Below are 20,346 nucleotides of genomic sequence, written 5' to 3' on the forward strand. Positions count from 1 at the left end.
AATACAGAAAGGCAGTCTCCCATAGATTACATTTTATCCAAATAATCCACAATTTTTCTTTGTAATAATAAAACAGTAGTTTGTACTTGATCCCAACTAAAATATAATTAATCCTTATTGGAAGCAAAACCAGCCTATTGGGTTTAATTAATGCTTACATGATTTTCTAAGAGACTTATGTTATGAAGATCCAAATTACGGAAAGATCCATTATTTGGAAAATTCCAGGTCCTGAGCATTCTGGATTACAGGTTCCAAACCTGTACAGCTTTTGTATTAGTATGCAAAGACAATTATATTTACAAATAACTTAAAAGCAAAATTAAAATGTTTCATGCATGTATTCACATGTATTCAATTTTATATAATTGTTGGTTGAGTTCCCCTTAAGTTTGCTTATACTGCTAACGATACAGGTATGGGATCTATTATCTGTAAACCAGTTATCCAGAAAGTTCTGAATAACGGAAACGCCATTTCCTATAGACTCCATTTTATCCAAATAACCCAAATTTTTAAAAATTATTACATTTTTTTTGTAATAATAAAACAGTAGCTTGTACTTGATACCAAATAAGATATAATTCATCCTTATTGGAGGCAAAACCAGTCCTATTGGGTTTTTGTTTATATGAAACCCAGTAGACTTAGGGTATGAAGATCCAAATTACAGAAAGATCCGTTATCCAGAAAACCATAGGTCCTGAGCATTCTGGATAACAGGTCCTGTACTTGTATATTGCCTGTGAGAGTAGAGCTGCCCTGTACTACAGGAGTTCTAGGGCCAAATGTGTCCATCCAAGGTGTTTAAGGGCTCTTACTCATGAGCGTTTATACCTGCGCAGGGGAGCAAGGAATAGACGCATTTCATTATTTCAAATGGGGCTGTACTCACACAGGCGCGTGTAGGCGCCGAACGCAGGAAAATGCAGCATGGCGCCTGTGTGAGTACAGCCCCATATGAAATAATGAAATGCATCTATTCCTGCGCTCCCCTGCGGCCGAACGCCGAAAAACGCTCATGAGTAAGAGCCCTTATGGTGATTACTCGGCCTAAATTTGTGACATCTTTATCAGCCATTGAAAATGCTTAAAAATATATCTTGGAAAGTTGATTAGAATTAGATTTTTCTTCATCGTGCGAAATGGATAAAATAACACATATAATTACCCATATACTGAAAGTATAGAAAATCTCTGCTGCCCACAAAAACACGTGTTGGTCTTTCCCAGGGTGCACTGCCCCAGTGCTGGAATATTGCGTGCTGATGGGTACTATACATATACACGCAGTAGGAACTATTACCAAGCACCCATAAACTGAAGGGTGACACATTTTTGAGTAACTGGAATTCCACTATTTTTTGGCACAGACTGCGGCACTCTATGTGAGTGATTTTGGCCCTACAGCGTGTTTTTGTTGTACCATGTAAGACACATGAATAAACACTATAACTTTTGTGCAATGGGAAATGGTTCAATATTTAATTAAATTAATTGCTCTTAATGACGATCTATGTATAAGGTAAGTTCTCTATAAAGACTATTTCTCCCCCCCCCCTCAGACAGGATCAGTTGGCTGCCTATTGTGCATATAAGGCATGGGGTCAGCCTCTGATATACTAAGACCAATAGGAGGTCAGTGAATGTTGGGGTAACAGATCCTTGTAATTGAAGACAGGCCAGAAGAAGGTTGTAATGATAGAGATATGATAGCACAGTGAGCTCCAGCCAGGGAACTATTACAAGTGGTTTTCTTTATCCGAGAGTTACTCAGTGCCAACTGGCAAGTGATCAGATTTTCGGAGCACTTGTTCCAACTCATTATCCCAAGCACAAGTGTAAATTAGCTTCTATTACATTTCACAAACACTATGAAATCAAGGTTTTCTATGTTTTGGGCTTGTTTAAACCAGTGGATTTTAGCCTTTTTGAGCTTAGGCCTCTCTTTGTGGTCATATATTAGTCACGGCCCCTTTTTGCTTGTAATAAGGTTACAGATATTTGAAATAATTATGCTATCAATTGTCCTGCTACAGAAGGGTCCAACCCAACCCAAATTTCATTCTCAGTGCTCTTTAGTCTGGGTTTTTAATACCCACTCTGTATGTTGTCCTAATTATATCATAATTCGCAAAAACATTCGCCGGCAGCAAAACACAGAAATTCTCTGAGAATCCATGCCTTGGGAATTTATTTACCCATCACTAGAGCTGACCTTCTCATAATTCAGAACTATCTGGATAACAGGTTTTCGGATAATGGATCCCATGCCTGTACTTCTAATAGTGACCCTGTAGCTAAGCCGTAAGTATTTAGAAAGCTTGCATCTGTGAAGTTTGTAGGTGGATATATTTCAAAGGAATCTGCTTTATAATTTAGAAGGAAAATGCAAAAAGACGGCTACAATGAATGGAGTGTGTATTTAAATTCAGAATGCACTAATTAAATATAAGTATAAGAATGCTGAAATTAAATATAAGAATGCTGACAAAATCCAAAAGTTCTGATTACTTTTCACAAGTAGCCCCAACGGAGAAGGAGAGGCAGAACGAAAGCAATTATTCGACCAATTTAGCACATTAATCAGTTTAAATGAATTTAATCACATTACCTCTCCCTAATGAAGCTATTTGATTGTATTTAATTAGACAGGGAGGAACATTCACAGTCCCTTGGCTGGAGCTTTCACAAGTAATTTTACATCTGAGAAGTGACATTGACCTGAAATTGGCACATACTGTAGACTCTTTGCCAGGTGTGAGGATGGTGCTTCCATTGTTTCTAATGTGAATGAACAATAGGGCTCTGGTTTGTTAAAGGGGGTTGTTAACTGTGAGTATAATGTAGAGAGGGATATTCTGAGACAATTTGCAATTAGTTTTCATTTTTTATTATTTGTGGTTTTTGACTTATTTAGCTTTTTATTCAGCAGCTCTCCAGTTTGTAATTTCAGCCATCTGGTTGCTAGGGCCAAAATTACCCTAGCAACCATGCACTGATTTGTATAAGAGACTGGAATAGGAATAGGAGTGGGACTGAATAGAAAGATGAGTAATAAAAAGTAGCAATAACAATACATTTGTAGCCTTACAGAGCATTTGCTTTTTAGATGGGGTCAGTGACCCCTATTTGAAAGCTGGAAAGAGTCAGGGGAAAAAGGCAAATAATTATAAAAAAATAAAAATAATGAAAACCAATGGAAATGTTGCATAGAATTGGCCATTCTATAACATACTAAGGGGGTTATGTATTATAGTCCGAATGCCAAAAACCCCAAAAAATTGTGTTTCATACTATAAAAAAAAACTAGATTTTTTCAGGATTTATTATACCCCGAAGATGGAAAAAGTCAGAATCCAAAAATCCGGCATCTCAGACCTGCCGAGGTTGTATATAAGTCAATGGGAGAGGTCTCAAAGATATCTGCACTGGGTTTTGAGCAATAATTTAGTTTTCGGGTGGAAAATCCGAAAAATTCGTGGTTTTTTTACGTTTTTTTCCCGCACAGGAAATTTTTGGGAAAATGTATTGATGAAAAACCTAAGCAGATTTGGTAGGAGTATTTTTCAGAAAATAATGAGATAAATTTGGACTTTAATAAATGGGCCTCCACAAGTTTACGTAAAGGTGAAGCACCCCTTTTAACACCTTTTTTTTTTTTTTTTTATAAAAGCTTGTTTTAAACACCCATCTGGGCCAGGTGCCTTTTTAAATGTTGGAATTTAATTGCAGAGCAGAGATGAATTTTCTTGAAAACTGGGGGTCAAGCTCACTGTTGTGGTTTGGGCTTAGAGCAATATAACCCATGTGGCAATTTCACTTAGCCAGAAGCAACAGTAGTCATACCTCCTAATTGTCCAGTTTTTAGAATGGACAGTCCCTCTTTTGACAGCTCAACCCACAGTCCCTCGTTTGTTCTGGAAAGTCCCGTTTTTCTCTGCACTGAACAGCCAGAAAAAGAAACAATGTTTCTAACTTAATTGGCGTTTGGCAGAGAGCCCAGAACAGCCAAAGCTGCAGATAATTTTGTATCAATTTCGAAATAAGCAAATAAGTAATTGTAACAATATAAGATAACAGGTAAAAAAACACAGAAATATGTTCAAACTTTCATAACCTGCCAACTTTTGGAAAATGAACATGGTAATTAGGGGCGTGATCAAAAATGTTCTCCTTGCAACTTTTTTGTACCTCTTTTTATTTCCAAAATGTTGGGAGGTGTGTTTTTGTGCATTGATTGAGACAATTTCCTCTGGGTGACATCCCATAGGCTTTGTATCATTAATTGTTATTGTTTGTGTTCACTGTACCAGTTTTCTATGGTTCATTACGTAACAGCTTTCTCACCTAAAAGTATGGTTGATTTTTAAAGGGTTCTCTTTCATAAAATAAATTGCTTCCAATTTTTTTTTCCAACATCATTCTGTCACACATCCCCCCAGAATGATAGTGAAACCAAAACAGAAGATGCATTTACACTGCAGATACTGCAGATGCCATTTTAAAGCTGTGCTGCCTGGTTCTGAGAAGGAGTGAGAACAAACACTGAGCTGCTTGGGCTGGAAGGCACCTCTTGGCTGAAATTAAAAAGGTAGGAGATACATTAGAGGACACATTTTATGAGTGTTTCTATTTGGGAAGCATTTTGGAATATTGTTGGCTCCTGTGATTTACAGAACTTATCATTACCAGAAATTAGAGGCAATTTAGGTACAAACAAATTCTGAGATTTGTTGTATTGGAGCCCATGTGCCTTGTGAGTGTTCTATGTTGTTCCTTGATAACTTATATAGATCATTAGATAATATTATATTATATACAGAAATGTTCTCATGATCAATAGATATAGGTTTTATTCTGAGAGGGTGATGTATTGCTATACTGGTCCGGTTTTCTCAAAGGTGCCATTAAACAACTACAGGATCAGAGCAAATACAGTTTCTCTGCCTCTGTCCTGATCACACTGCATGTTTATCTGGAGCCTCTCAGCCTTATACTTAGTACAGGTAGGGGATCCGTTATCCGGAAACCTGATATCCAGAAAGATCCAAATTACGAAAAGGCCTTCTCCCATAGACTCTGTTTTATCCAACTAATTCAATTTTTTAAAAATGATTTCCTTTTTCCTTGTAATAATAAAACAGTAACTTGTACTTGATCCCAACTCAGATATAATTAATCCTTATAAATTCATATTATTTAATGATTACATGATTTTCTAGTAGACTTTAGCATTCCAGATAACAGGTCCCATGCCTGTAGTTTCACTTTCATTGTGGGCTGAACCCCACCCTTATGTTCATTTTTTTGTTCCCCATATTAGAAAATACAACCTTTTCTAACAAAATATACATACACCACTTAGGGGGACACAGGGAACAAAGGGGTTATGCTCCATCCTCCGGAGGCAGGACACTTGAATATTAATTTAAGTGGAAGTGGCCATCAGGGTTACCCCCACACACCATACATTCCTTCAGTTTGTTCCAAAGCTGCAAACGGACACTTGAACTTTAACCAAAACAGGCAGAACAGTAAACTTGAGGATTATCTAGTAACCAAACAGTAGCTCGGCTAAGGGCGTGAAGTCCTGTGTCCCCCTTTCCAAAAATCTTGTTTTCTCTGTCGTTTTAGGGGGACACAGGGCTTATATTCAAGTGTCCTGCCTCCGAAGGATGGAGCTTAACCCCATCGTTCCCTGTGTCCCCCTTTCGACTACAGAGAAACAGATTTAACGGTGAATATCAAAAATCTTGTTTTCCTATGTACAGTATCTGCATCCGCCATCCTATCATTATTAGCGATCACAGGCAGGGCCAAAATGTGTTTTAAAAGTTTTTTTCTGCTTCAACAAGCTTTTAACGTAGGGGATGTGATTTGAGCACCCTCTCCAATGTTTTTTTAAAATGCTTTATTGTTTGAAGCTGCATTATACTGTGTAACAAACCTAACTTGCTGGTGGAAATTAGCAGTACGGGTATAGGATCCCTTATCCGGAAACCCGATATCCAGAAAGCTCCGAATTACGGAATGGCTGTCTGCCATAGACTCCATTTTATCCAAATAATCCAAATTTTTAAAAATGATTTCCTTTTTCTCTGTAATAATAAAACAGCAGCTTGTACTTGATCCCAACTAAGATATAATTAATCCTTATTGGAAGCAAAACCAGCCTATTGGGTTTATTTAATGTTTAAATGAATTTCTAGTAGATTTAAAGGACCAGTAACGTCAAAAATTTTTACAAAAAAATTCGTTAGAGTAAAACAAAAAAAAAACACCAACACAAATTAAAATTTAAAATAGCAAAGCCTTTATTAAGAAATAACTTAGAGAAACTCCACTTCCTGTCCTCTTCAGAAACGGCGAAAGGGCGACCATCCATCTGCAGCGCTCGATTTCTCCTCCTGGCTATACACTGACAGCGTGTCCTCTGCCCGATCGCCTTCTCCAGCTCTTCTTCATCCAGCAGCAGCATGAAGGCGATGTCTCCTGCTCCTCCGCTCCAGGAATGCAGCCCTGACTGCCGACCCTGTGCCCGCTCCGTCACTGTCAAGGCAGCTGAAACAAAGCAGCCGCAAAAGAATGCGTCCAACACTGAGCCGGCAACCCCAGGAGGACGAGCTTCTTTTGGTGAGCCGTGCTGCTCCCCGCCTGCAGCTGCTGCTGCTCCCTCTGTCAAACTGCTGTTTGGCTGCTGAATGTTGAATCGTGAACCGGTAGGATTTTGTGGGGGACAGCCTTTCGCCCTGGAGCAGTGCAGACGCAGCCTCCTAATACACTCAATTCGGACCTGCCGGGGTTGTATGATTTACTTTTATTTACTCCTCCTGCCGGCTCAGTGTTGGACGCATTCTTTTGCGGCTGCTTTGTTTCAGCACAGGGTCGGCAGTCAGGGCTGCATTCCTGGAGCGGAGGAGCAGGAGACATCGCCTTCATACTGCTGTTGGATGTAGAAGAGCTGGAGAACGCGATCGGGCAGAGGACACGCTGTCAGTGTATAGCCAGGAGGAGAAATCAAGCGCTGCAGATGGATGGTCGCCCTTTCGCCGTTTCTGAAGAGGACAGGAAGTGGAGTTTCTGTAAGTTATTTCTTAATAAAGGCTTTGCTATTTTAAATTTTAATTTGTGTTGTTGTTTTTTTTTCTTTGAATTCTAACGAATTTTTTTGTAAAAATTTTTGACGTTACTGGTCCTTTAAGGCATGAAGACCCAAATTACGGAAAGATCCATTATCCGGAAAACCCCAGGTCCCGAGCATTCTGGATAACAGGTCCCATACCTGTACAGGTACAGGACCTGTTATCCAGAATGTCCAGGATCTGGGGTTTTCCAGATAAGGAACCTTTCCACAATTTGGATCTTAATACCTTAAGACGGCTAAAAATAATTTGTACCATTATTTTCTTAATAATCCACACATGTTATTTCCCATTATTTATCAATACATTTTCCTGAAAAATCGGCCAAAAATTCGAATCATTTGAATTTTTTGGATTTTCCACCCTAAAAATCGAATTTTTTTTTATTTTTGCCTGAAAACCACAAAATCTTCGGATTTTTGCACGAAACCCAGTGCAGATCAGGATATTTTCGGGACTTCTTACACTGACTTATATACAACCTCGGAAGGTCTAAGATGCAGGATTTTTGGATTCAGACTTTTTCCATCCTTGGGGTATAATAAACCCAGAAAAATGTGAGCTTTTTTTCACAAAAAATTAGGGTTTTATAGTAAAAAAAACAAAATATTTTCAAGTTTTTAGCATTAAGACTTTAATAAATAACCCCCTAAAATAACCCAATAGGCTGGTTTTACCTCCTATAAGGATTAATTATATCTTAGTTAGGACTGTTTTATTATTACAGAGAAAAAGGGTAACTATTTCTAGAAATTTGGATTATTTGGATAAAATGGAGTCTATGGCAGATGGCATTTAGGTAATTTAGAGCTTTCTGAATAACGGGTTTCTTGACAGAAACAGATGCTTTACCTGTATCTCTGTGTTCTTGCAGGGACCCTAACTGGAAACATGCTGTTTTCTTTTCTAATATCGGCCTTGCTGGTCGGTGCAGCATTATGTAAGTATAACATTTCTATATGTATTATCAATTTGTCATAATAGTATTTTTCATATTTTATATTCTATAAAAGTTCTCATTTATAGAAAAAATTAATATCAACTCTAATGAACAATACCTAATACTTCATTTTATAACTGACGAATGTCATATTTACAGTGCTGAACCTGGGGGAGTGTGTAAAGGCTGAACTCACTCTCCCTGAAAAGAAGAAAACTGTTATAATATGTGACTAACCATAACACAGAGGGTTGTAAAGAAACCACATGGGCAACTTTCAGTCACACAACATTTGAACATTAATTTAAATGCAATTATTTATAAATGGTGGCACTACTATGCATAGTATAAGCAACCTCACTTGTGACACATAGGGACAGATATGTCAAGGGTCGAAGTGAAAATTCGAATTAAAAAAAATTGCATTTCGAGCTAATTTTTGTGTACTTCCACTAAGGAATAGCCCAAATTCAATCTGAATTTGAAAATAATGTGAAAATTCGAATATCGAAATTTATCATGTACTGTCTCTTTAAAAATTCGACTTTGACCATTCGCCATCTAAAACCTGCTGAATTGCTGTTTTAACCTATGGCGAACCTCCTAGAACCTATTTGGAGTCAATTGGTGCACTTTAAAAAAAAAAAAAAAGGTTTTTTTGGAAATGTGCTGTTACTGTTCGATTCGAATTCGAATGAAAACAGCTTATTCACCCTGATTAAAACTATTTTTTGATAAATTGGGTCATTGGGTCTTTTTTTTATTCAAATTTCGAAGTTATGGGAGTGCCCATTACTTTAAAATTCGACACTTGATAAATCTGCCCCATAGGGGGTTATTTATTAAAGTCAAAACTAGAAAAATTCTAATTTTTTTTACAAATTTTTTTTTTAGTGGAAAAACAACTCAATTTTTTCTAGATTTATCATATCCCAAGGATGCAAAAAGTCAGAATCTGAAAATCTGCCATCTCAGACCTGCCAAGGTTGTATATAAGTTAATGGAAGAGGTCCTATCCTATTTGGAAGTTTCTGTGGTCTGTGCTGGATTTAGGCAGAAAATCCGAATATTTTGAGCTTTTCTGGCAAAATGAAAAAAATATGCACGATTCGGATTTTCACCAATCCGATAAAGTCAAGCTTTTTAAATTATAAATACGGTCAAATCGTTAGTTTGATCGGACAAGTTAGGGAGGAACTCCACAATGCGTTTGGTGCCGACACGTCGCATGTAAGAACTACATTTATCTGATTGTCGGATGAAAACGCAGTCGGATAAATGTATTTCTTACATGCGATTCTCCTTCACTTCCTGTTTCTGCGCAACCTCCGACACGTCACATGCGTTTCGTCACATGGCGACGTGTCGGCACCAAATGCATCCGTGGAGTTCCTCCCTTAATCTCAACATCAGCTATAGAAAAGCTTTATAAGAAGTAATAAGGAATAAGATACTTGAATACATTGCATTTGATACCAGAATACATTGCAAATAGATATTGCCAGAATTAGTTAATTGCCTTTTAAGAGCAGAGGCCTGGATACTAGTGTGGCAGTGGATATGATCTACCTAGACTTGATTAAGGAATATTAGCCAGAACAATAATATTTGTAAAGACAGTGGCAGAAACTTTGTAAATTAAGTTCAGTGTTGATAAATGCAAGATTATGTACCTGGGTATACATTAATGCCTGTTATACATTAGATGGTCATTTTTTTTCCAAATAGCATAATCTGTGTATCTCTAGGCAGTAGATACGTAATAAAGTTCTGTCTTGCATAAAAAAAGAGCAACAACTTGAGGGATGGAAACATAATTTTGCCTCTTTAAAGGTCCCTGGTATGTATCGGGGCAGTTTTGGCCTCCAGTCCTTAAAGGGATGCGGTCATGGGAAAAAATGATTCAAAATGAATCAGTTAATAGTGCTGCTCCAGCAGAATTCTACACTGAAATCCATTTCTCAAAAAACCAAACAGATCTTTTTTGAGCAGCGCTGAAGCAAGTAGCGAAAGCGCTACTGACTGGGAGGGGGATTTCCCCCTTTGTAAGCAGTGGCGAAAATTCGCCAGCGTGTTTGCGCCTGGCGTCTTGGCGCCTGGCGTTTTTGCGCAGGGCAAGAACGGGGGGGTGACGTCATTGCGCAGCGCGCATGCGCACTTGTTCACAGGAACGGCCTTATAAGGCAGCGCCTCCCACTGAGCTTCCTCTTGGCGCCCATAGCAGCTACAGGGACAACTTCTGAAATGGAGGACGCACTCCTGCAGCAGATCCAGGCTAGGATGGCACAAGAGGGTACAGAGTGGTTGCAGAACCTCCTCTACACTGGAAAAGATAAGGCAGCAGGCAGATCTGGGAGAGAAGGGGTAAGAGGCACCAGGGCTCGCCCTGTTCGCCGTTCTCGCCCACCCACTAGATTAAGCCCCAGTCCCCCTACAGCTCGTAAGAGAGCTCAGCCAGCCATAGTACCGGTGGTAACTTCTACACCGGCAGTAACAGCCCCACAGTTACAGGTGACTGCACAAGTTCATGCATCTGCAGAACCAACCGTAGCTGGATTGCAGTCACGTTTACACTCCCCAGGTCATGTTGGTTGTGGTCAAGGGCATATGCAAAGTCGTTCCCCATCGCCTTCCGTGATCCCCCCCTCCCCCGGCCATGTGGTGGCATACCAACTGGGGTTCGCACAGGGATGGGGGGCCCAGGGGCTAATTTAGTTGAGGAGCTTCATGATTCCATGGCATACAGCTCTGAGGAAAGAGAGCTGCCCAATTTTGATTCGGCACCATCACAGGCCATTAGGCCTCAGCCTGTACTCACACCTGTGATTCATCAATCTCCTCCGCCCCTATTTAACCCTTCTCCCTTATACCATCCCGGCTCCCGGCTTCCGGCCTCACTCCCTGCACATAGGGTTTCAAGCCAGTACAGGCTAGACAGGCGGGGATCACATGGTATGGGAGGGTCAGTAGCGGTTAGGGATCTTGCATCAACAAGGTTCTGGCGGGTGTAAACGTCATTATAGTGCTGATAGGTCCCCAGATAGGTTTTTGGACAATAGGGGAGCCTCCAGGCATAGGCGCTACGGTCCGGGGTACAGTGACCACAGCTCATCCGCCTCCCGCGCACGAGACACCTCCTCCTCAGAGAGAGACTCTGTTCGCCTTAAGAGGAAGGCAGCTACTACTACAGTTCCTGCACCACAGTCAGCAACGGCTACTCTACCGGTTCCCAACCCATTGTTACAGGCTGGAAGTGATGGCATGTTGCCAAGCAGCGTACAACAGCATACAGGTGAGCATGCTTGTTTGGGTGCTTGGGATCAGCTGAAAGGTAATTCAGAAGTCCTTAATGCTTTACGGTCCATTATGGGTGATTTACTAGGAACTGCTTCGGCAGCATCCCAACCCTCTTTAACTTGTCCTTTAAAAGACTCCTATTTTTGTGGTGTTACACCATTAGGGTGCCATATATCCACTGATATCAGGGAAAAAATTTGGCGCAATGAATATATTGACATATGGTCTTTAATTTCACCAGATCAGCCCACAGTTGACCGGGAGAGGCGTTTTGAAAAGCCTGAGGACAGGAAAGTAAGAGTAGCAAAGACTTTTGGAATTTGGCTACAAGCCTTTTCGGTGCTGGCCTGTGTAGTGGGCCAGAAATTTCCCAATAAATGTTCTGAGCTTTTCGTGTACTTGGATTTAATCTATGGGGCCTACAGGACACATGGGGGCGCTGCGTGGTGGAGATATGACGAGGAGTTCAGGAGGCGGTTAGCGCTTAAACCGGATCTGGGTTGGGATAGCAAGGCGACTGATGTTTGGCTTCGGTTGATGACCTCACAGAGGTCACAACCCTTTCAATATCCCGCTGCACAACATACCCTTGGGGCACCCAGTGCAGCGGCCACTAGACGCCCCGGTTCCTGCTGGTTGTTTAATGAGGGACACTGCAGGTTCTACAGCCTTTGTAAGTTCAAACACGAGTGTTCCACTTGCGGAGGAGCCCATTCGGCACTCCGATGTTTTAAGAAATTCAAACCTACTACCCGTATTGGCTCCGGTAAGCCAGAGGACCCCAGTGAGCGTACGAAGGATGTCCCCGTGGTTAGACAGTTATCCCAAGAAGCAGGAAGCCGCCCTACTTAGAGTTGGTTTTACCTATGGATTTTTCATCCCTTTTCAGTACTCGCCCTTTCCTACATTTGCTGAAAACTTGAAGAGTGCCGTTGACAACCCGGGGGTAGTTGCGCTGAAACTAGCTAAAGAAGTCCAGCTTGGCAGGGTAGCCGGCCCTTTTGACTATTTGCCTTTTCCCAATTTGCGGATGTCTTCTTTGGGCGTGGTACCTAAGAAGGAACCCGGAAAATTCCGGTTGATACACCACCTGTCTTACCCAAAGGGTACATCTGTGAATGATGGGATTAGCAAAGCGGCGGCAGCAGTGTCGTATATTTCCTTTGATCGGGCTGTCTCCTTGGTTAGGGCAGCCGGCTCGGGGCGCTCCTTGCTAAGTCAGACATAGAATCAGCTTTCCGGCTCCTCCCGGTCCACAATGATTGCTTTCATTTGCTGGGGTGTCATTTCGACAATGCTATTTACTATGATATGTGCCTACCTATGGGCTGCGCAATCTCCTGCAGGTACTTTGAGGTTTTCAGCTCATTTTTGGAATGGGTAGTACGTACTGAAACGGGGTTCAATTCCGCGCTGCGACGATTTCCTTTTTGTGGGGCCCCGATCTTCCCAGGTGTGTGGTTCGTTGTTGAACGCATTCCAATTTTTCATGAACAAATTTGGTGTACCAGTGGCTTTGGATAAAACCAAAGGCCCCACTACGGTTCTTTCTTTTTTGGGCATAGAAATTGACTCCAATTTGATGGTTTTTAGGTTGCCACAAGACAAATTGCAAAAATTGAAGGACGCCATCACGGTGGCTCGACTCTGCAAAAAGGTGACACTTCAACAAATGCAATCGTTATTGGGGCTATTGGTTTTTGCCTGCCGCATTATGCCTATGGGCAGGGTGTTTTGCCGACGGCTGTCTCTGGCCACTCGTGGTGCTGAAAAACCCTATCACCACATTCGCATTACAAAACAGTTGCGAGGGGACTTAAGTGTCTGGCACTCTTTCCTAGGCATCTACAACGGCCATACTTGCTTATTGGGTGAGGAGGTCCAAAACAGTGAGGTGTCCTTATATACTGATGCGGCTGGTTCGACTGGTTTTGGAGCCGTACTTGGGAAGTCCTGGTGTGCGGGTCCTTGGCCAGCCACCTGGCTCGAGCTTGGTCTTTGCAGGAACCTAACTTTATTGGAACTTTTCCCCATCGTAGTTGCTCTTGAGCTCTGGGCTCCCGGCCTGGCCAATCGCAAGATTTGTTTTTGGACGGACAATATGAGTGTGGTGCATTGCATTAACAGGTTATCTTCCTCCTCCCTTCCGGTTTTGGCTTTGCTGAGACATTTGGTATATTTGTGCTTAGCCCATAACATTTGGTTTCGTGCTAGGCACGTTCCAGGGAAGGTCAACTCCATTGCTGATGCTCTTTCTCGTTTTCAGTGGTCCAGGTTTCGACTGCTGGCTCCCGAGGCGGACGAGGAGGGTACGGAATGCCCAGCTTCCCTGTGGCCCCTGGTGGAGACGAATTTATGAGTTTGATACAGGCATCGGTTACGGCAGCGACATGGAAGGGTTACGGTAATGCTTGGGCTGAGTGGGTACAAATGGGGCATGGCAGGTCCTTAGCCAGTGACGCTGACAGGCTGCAACTCACAATAGATTATTTGTTACAGGTGAGGGCAGAGGGCTATTCTGCCACAGTGGCTCAGAGACGTCTGTCGGGGCTTGCTTTTTATTTTAAGTTGGCGGGTTGGCATGACGTGACGAAACATTTTGTAATTTCCCAGGCGCTTAAAGGGTGGAAGAAGGAAGTAGTTAACAGGGAGAGCCGCCGGCCCGTCTCTTTTGCCCTGCTACGACAGTTAATTTTGGGTCTGCAGCAGGCAGTTAGTTCCCCTTATGAGATTTCCCTGTTTCAAACTGCTTTTAGCCTGGCATTTTTTGGTGCTCTTCGCATCAGCGAGCTGGTCCCCATGAGTAAGGTCAAACCAGGTGGCCTCCAGGCGGAGGACGTTATTCTTGGTAACTCTTTCATCCGTTTCCGAATCCGTAAATCTAAAACGGACATCTATGGGCAGGGGACTTGGGTGACTCTTTCGGCAATTGATGACGTAGCTTGCCCAGCAAGGCTTGCGACCGCATTTGCGGCGGTTAGGAAGCAGGGTGAGTGTTTTTTGTCTCATGAGGATGGTTCGCCTCTGACTAGATATCAGTTTGATACTATTTTTAAGAAATGCTTGACTGCGTTGGGGCTCAACTCCAAGGAGTTTGGGACTCATTCCTTTCGAATAGGGGCAGCCACGGAGGCTAGTGTTCAGGGCATGAGTGAGGATCAGGTGAAGTGCATAGGCAGATGGAAATCGAAATGTTATGCTGGATACATTCGACCACAGCTTCTTACTAACTGAATTTTCTTTACAGACGGATCATCTCCTGTGGTGCTTCTGGTGGGGCACTCATACATCTGTCGAGCGGCACTGCGTGCGGAGAATCGTCCAGGGGGAAAAAACCTTGGTTTTTCCGGCACACGTGTGATTTGGCGAGGCGTCAGTGGCATGCGGTGGCTGCAAGTACTCCCTGAGGTGGTTCGCTTTAGCCGAGCTTATGATGGCCCGCTGGTACTGGTAATTCACGCTGGGGGTAATGATTTGTGCCAAGTTCGGGTAGCTGAGCTTATTTCTCTCATAAAATCTGATATGGTTCGTTTCCCCCATTTTTTATGGATTTGGTTATAGTTTGGTCTGAGTTGGTGCCCAGGTTGGCGTGGAGGGGTGCCCGCAATGTTGCTGCAGTTGATAGATCCCGCACCCTGCTTAATCAAAGAATCTCGCGTTTTGTGCGTAGCCAGGGCTGGGTGGTGGTTCGGCACCGGCAATTGGAAACGGATACCCCCTTGTTAGCTGACGGGGTTCACCTTAATGAGGCCGGTCTAGATATATTTTTGTCGGGCTTGCGCGATGGTGTAGGGAGAGCCATTTCTCTTCTGGGTGGAGGTCGGAGTTCGGTGTAGGATTACACGAACTCCTAGTGGCGGTTATTGATCCTTTGCCTGTATTCGGCCTAGTATAAAAGGCGACACCACATGCCCACTGCACACAGTGGCCGGCATTCGGGGTAAGATATATAAGGTCATATACTTGACAGTTAACGAGATACGTTTTGAAATGGCAAGGATCGGGAATTAAATAAATATATACAGTATAAATAAAGCTGTGGCCGACTTTCACCCACTATTCTGTTTCAGTGTGTTTTATTCATAAATTAGCATTAAAGGGCTTATCCCTAGCTGGGGAATAAAGGTTAAGTTCCATAGGCTTAAACATCTTCACAGTCTGAGCAGCGCTGAAGCAAGTAGCGAAAGCGCTACTGACTGGGAGGGGGATTTCCCCCTTTGTAAGCAGTGGCGAAAATTCGCCAGCGTGTTTGCGCCTGGCGTCTTGGCGCCTGGCGTTTTTGCGCAGGGCAAGAACGGGGGGGTGACGTCATCGCGCAGCGCGCATGCGCGCTTGTTCACAGGAACGGCCTTATAAGGCAGCGCCTCCCACTGAGCTTCCTCTTGGCGCCCATAGCAGCTACAGGGACAACTTCCCGCCCACCCACCCAGTGATAAATGATTCCATTGTTGTGTTGTTATGTTTTTTTTAAAAAAAAAAAAAATAAAAAAATAAAGGGGACGAGGTCTGAGGTTGTTCATTTTAATGTATATTTGTTGGATTTCAGTGTTCTTGTCACAGCGTGGCGGTTATTGATCCTTTGCCTGTATTCGGCCCAGTATAAAAGGCGACACCACATGCCCACTGCACACAGTGGCCGCATTCGGGGTAAGATATATAAGGTCATATACTTGACAGTTAACGAGATACGTTTTGAAATGGCAAGGATCGGGAATTAAATAAATATATACAGTATAAATAAAGCTGTGGCCGACTTTCACCCACTATTCTGTTTCAGTGTGTTTTATTCATAAATTAGCATTAAAGGGCTTATCCCTAGCTGGGGAATAAAGGTTAAGTTCCATAGGCTTAAACATCTTCACAGTCATATTCAATTTTGAAATCTGACATGGGGCTAGACATATTGTCAATTTCCCAGCTGCCCCAAGTCATGTGACTTGTGCTCTGATAACTTCGATCACTCTTTACTGCTGTTCTGCAAGTTGGAGTGATATCACCCCCTCCCTTTCCCCCCCAGCAGCCTAACAACAGAACAATGGGAAGGTAACCAGATAACAGCTCCTTAACACAAGATAACAGCTGCCTGGTAGATCTAAGAACAACACTCAATAGTAAAAACCCATGTCCCACTGAGACACATTCAGTTACATTGAGCAGGAAAAACAGCAGCCTGCCAGAAAGCATTTCTCTCCTAAAGTGCAGGCACAAGTCACATGACCAGGGGCAGCTGGTAAATCGACAAAATATCCAGCCCCATGTCAGATTTTAAAATTGAATATAAAAAAAATCTGTTTGCTCTTTTGAGAAATGGATTTCAGTGCAGAATTCTGCTGGAGCAGCACTATTAACTGATTAATTTTGAAAAAAACATGTTTTCTGATGACAGGATCCCTTTAAGAAGGATATACATGAGCTGGAGAGAGTGCAGAGATGGGCAACTAAACTCGTTAGAGGGAGGAAAGACTTTAGTTATGATTGTAGACTGTCAAGGTTTAGAAAATGATTTATAAACACACACATGATTTGGAGAGGCTATACTTGATAGACCTTATGAACGTTTGGCTTCTTTCAACCCAAACCAACTATCTAACCATGTAACCAAATACAGTGTCTTTTTACTTTTTGCAGTACTTGTGAGTGGACAGCGTCTACTACCATTGTTATTATTGACCCTTCTGGTCGGCGCAGCCTTATGTAAGTATAACATTTCCCTGAATGTTAGTGTGAGTCTTACCTCAATTCATTATTACAGAGTAATAGACAAACCTGTCATGGAAGGGTATTGAATATTTATTATTCTCTATGTGTATTGTACATACAATATATACTGAATACACACCAATTTGCTAACCCTGAGGTTTTATTTCTCCCATAGACTCAATGGCTTCCTTTTTCTCTGTAATAATAAAACAGTATATTGTACTTGATCCCTTCTGGATAACAGGTCCCATACCTGTATAGATTATTCATTCTCAGCAAAGGTGCAACAGCCTGGTGGTCATTAAGAATCGAAGGGGCCGATTTGCTAACATTTGGATTTTTTTTTTTTTTTTACGAATCAAATATTTTTCTCTAAAAATGTGTTTTTGTCAAAATGTCTCTTAAAATTTTTTAGTATACAAACCACAAAGAACTCTAATATAAAACGTCATCAAGTAAAAGAAGTCGAGGTTCCATAGAAGTCAATGAGAGCTGCACTGATCCAATTGGAAGTTGTTTTTTTAGACTTTTAGGGGCAGATTTACTAAGCTCGAGTGAGTAATTCAAATGAAAAAATTTTCGAACTTCAAAGTAATTTTTTGGGTACTTCGACCATCAAATTGGTCAAATTCGATCGAATCGAATGATTCGAACGATTCAAAGTAAAACACGTTCGACCATTCAACCATTGATAATCAAAGTACTGTCTCTTTAAAAAAAACTTCGACTTTATACTTTGCCACTTTAAACCTACCGAAGTCCAATGTTAGCCTATGGGGACCTTTCCCAGCACTTTTCTAAGTTTTTTTTGGTTGAATAAAAATCCTTTGATCGATCGCTTAAAATCGCTCGAACGATGCGATCGAAGCTTCTGCGCTAAAATCCTTCAAATTCGATATTTGAATTCAAAGGATTTTACTTTGAGGGTCGAATTCGAGGGTTTTTTAACCCTCGAAATTCGACCCTTGATAAAACCTTTGAGTTTTTCAGATTTTCTTTTTTTTTTGCCAGACATTGCCAGACCTACTTTTAGACTGACTTTTCTGATCCCTGGATCTGATAAGAATCTGTTGATAGTAAATCTTTGCCATTCTAATACACGGTGTCTCTTTGATCTTGCAGACGGTCTAACTGGAAAGATTCTAATGGGATTGTTAATAGTGACCCCATTGGCCGGCTCAGAATTATGTAAGTACAACATTTCCCTAATACTCATGAGTACAATGAGTGTTGGCAAATTTCATCTGTGCGATAAAAACCTGTCCACGAAGCCTGTCATTGTAGTGTATTAAAGGAGAAACAAACCCTTAATAAAAAAAAACCCTACCCCCTACCCTACATAGACCCCCATCCCTCCTATCCCCCAGTCTACCCCAGGCAAATGCCCCTAACTCTTTACTTACCCCTCGGAGCAGATTCTGTCCAGCAGAATTCACGGGTGCCATCTTTAAGCCCCTCGGTAATATTCGGAATGAGACCGGCGCTTCGTCAAGCTTTGTGAGTTTTGGCGCAAGCGCAGTTGTCGCGAAACAGAAAATTACTCCGACTGTGCAAACGCCGCTTTGCTGGTCTCATTCCGAAGATTATCGAAGAAGATGGCTGCTATGAACTCCGCTGGACAGAATCTGTACGGAGGGGTAAGTAAACAGTTAGTGGAATTTGCCCAGGGGCAGCTAGGCTGGGGGAGGGGAGGGAGGGGCCTGTGTAGGGTAGGGGGTAGAGGTTTTTTATTATTAAGGGTTTGTTTCTCCTTTAAATAAACATTTCTCTGTGTATGCTTTATAAAATAATAGGTATGCACTGGATCAGTTTTAAGGTTTGGACAAATATCATATTATCCACAAATGATTTGCCTGAATCGAATCCTAAATTCAAATTATACCTCAGAAAATTAATTAATAACATAAACAACTGTATTTTTTGGAAGGAAGTTGAACAAATTAACTTAAAAAAGGACCCAGTTTTCCAACTATAAAAAGCCCTGGACCTGATAAATGCCAATGAAGATGCCCCAGTAGCTCCCCATCTTCTTTTCTGCTGATTGCCAGGACATGCTTCGGCTGTTGCCATTTACTGAGCATATAAAAGTTGTCTGATTTGGTAATTCAGATTCACATTACATGGCAAGCGCTGTAGCATTATCTTCTATGACAGATGTAACCTCACTTACTGCTCATGGTTTAATCATTTCCCACAAACCCTAAGTGGCTGCTGGCACTTAAAATCCAAAATGGGGAGCTGCTGGAGGCAACTTTGAAGGCCTGGATCACAGACCCTTCAGGACCATTGTTAGTGTTGGGCGAATTCATTCTGCAGGCGCGAATTCCCGTGATTCGCCGCTGGCGAATAAATTTGCGAAACCGCGAAAACTGTTTGGTGAATTTTTCGCCATTTTGCAAATTTCCCAGGAAATTTGCAAATTTTTCAGCGAAGCAAAACGCCCCACATTCGCCCATCACTAACCATTGTCGCTTAGAGCAGGGGTCCCCAACCTTTGTTTCCCGTGAGCCACATTCAAAATGAAAAAGAGTTGGGGAGCAATGGAAGCCTAAAAGGTTCCTGGAGTGACAAATAAGTGCTGTTATTGCCTATTTCTTAGCCTCTATGTGGACTGGCAGCTACAAGAGATTTTGTTTGGGGGCAAACCAAAATTTGCCCCCAAGCCTGGAAATTCAAAAATAATTTGCTTTGAGGCCCTTGGGTGCAATATCCATTGGGTTTGTGAGTGACATGAAGGGTGCTAAATGGCAGAGCTCTCGTGCACTCCTTCAGCTACAGATGAAGCCACTTGGATTTGTGAGTTAAATGCGTCATGACTCAGGGTTAATTGAAGAAACTGGGTTATCTAAAGTCATCTTAACTCATTTAATGCATTTAACCTTTTCATTAGCATACCAAAGCACCATTGTTCACAATGGTGAATGCTTTAATTAGATGGGATGTTGTGACACAGTTTTCTGTGTTAAATGAGATAAATGGGATATCTGTGTTTAGTTATTCTGTGTCAAACAGACAAACCAAAGTGGCTGCATCTGTAGATCATTGGATTATTACAATCCATCATTAATAAAGGGGGGGGGGAAATCATTGTCATTTTGGGTTTGGCAATTGAAATATTGGTGTAATAAAACTACCTGTGTGGCCGGGGGGGGGCCCGCCGCGTGGTTCTTAGTTGACGGAGCTGGCACCATCTTTGATCCTTAGGGCGCGCGCGGCGTGCCTGTGCGCCTCTTAAAGGTACAGGCGCATTGGCACACGTTTTGG

The 20,346-nt window shown here is 42.0% G+C and overlaps 1 protein-coding gene and 1 pseudogene across 9 annotated transcripts in view; one reads left to right on the forward strand and one right to left on the reverse strand.

Annotated features, from left to right (window-relative positions):
* LOC121395696 overlaps positions 1-20,346 on the reverse strand; it is a 457,636-nt pseudogene that overhangs the window by 204,889 nt on the left and 232,401 nt on the right.
* The window catches only part of LOC121395699, a 70,186-nt gene continuing 54,092 nt past the window's right edge, over positions 4,253-20,346 (forward strand). For 8 of the 9 annotated variants that reach the window (XR_005962627.1, XR_005962628.1, XM_041569967.1 and 5 more), the window contains exons 1-4: positions 4,253-4,594; positions 8,020-8,085; positions 17,011-17,076; positions 18,205-18,270. Coding sequence is in view for 7 of the 9 variants with exons in the window: in XM_041569967.1 (XP_041425901.1) it covers positions 8,037-8,085; positions 17,011-17,076; positions 18,205-18,270 (181 nt within the window). In the remaining 2 variants the exon portion in view is untranslated. The remainder of the gene's footprint in view (positions 4,595-8,019; positions 8,086-17,010; positions 17,077-18,204; positions 18,271-20,346) is intronic. The other variant, XM_041569972.1, reaches the window with a different exon arrangement.

This window comes from Xenopus laevis, chromosome 7L (genome assembly GCF_017654675.1).
Source record: "Xenopus laevis strain J_2021 chromosome 7L, Xenopus_laevis_v10.1, whole genome shotgun sequence".
In the NCBI taxonomy this organism is placed as follows: Eukaryota; Metazoa; Chordata; class Amphibia; order Anura; family Pipidae; genus Xenopus; species Xenopus laevis.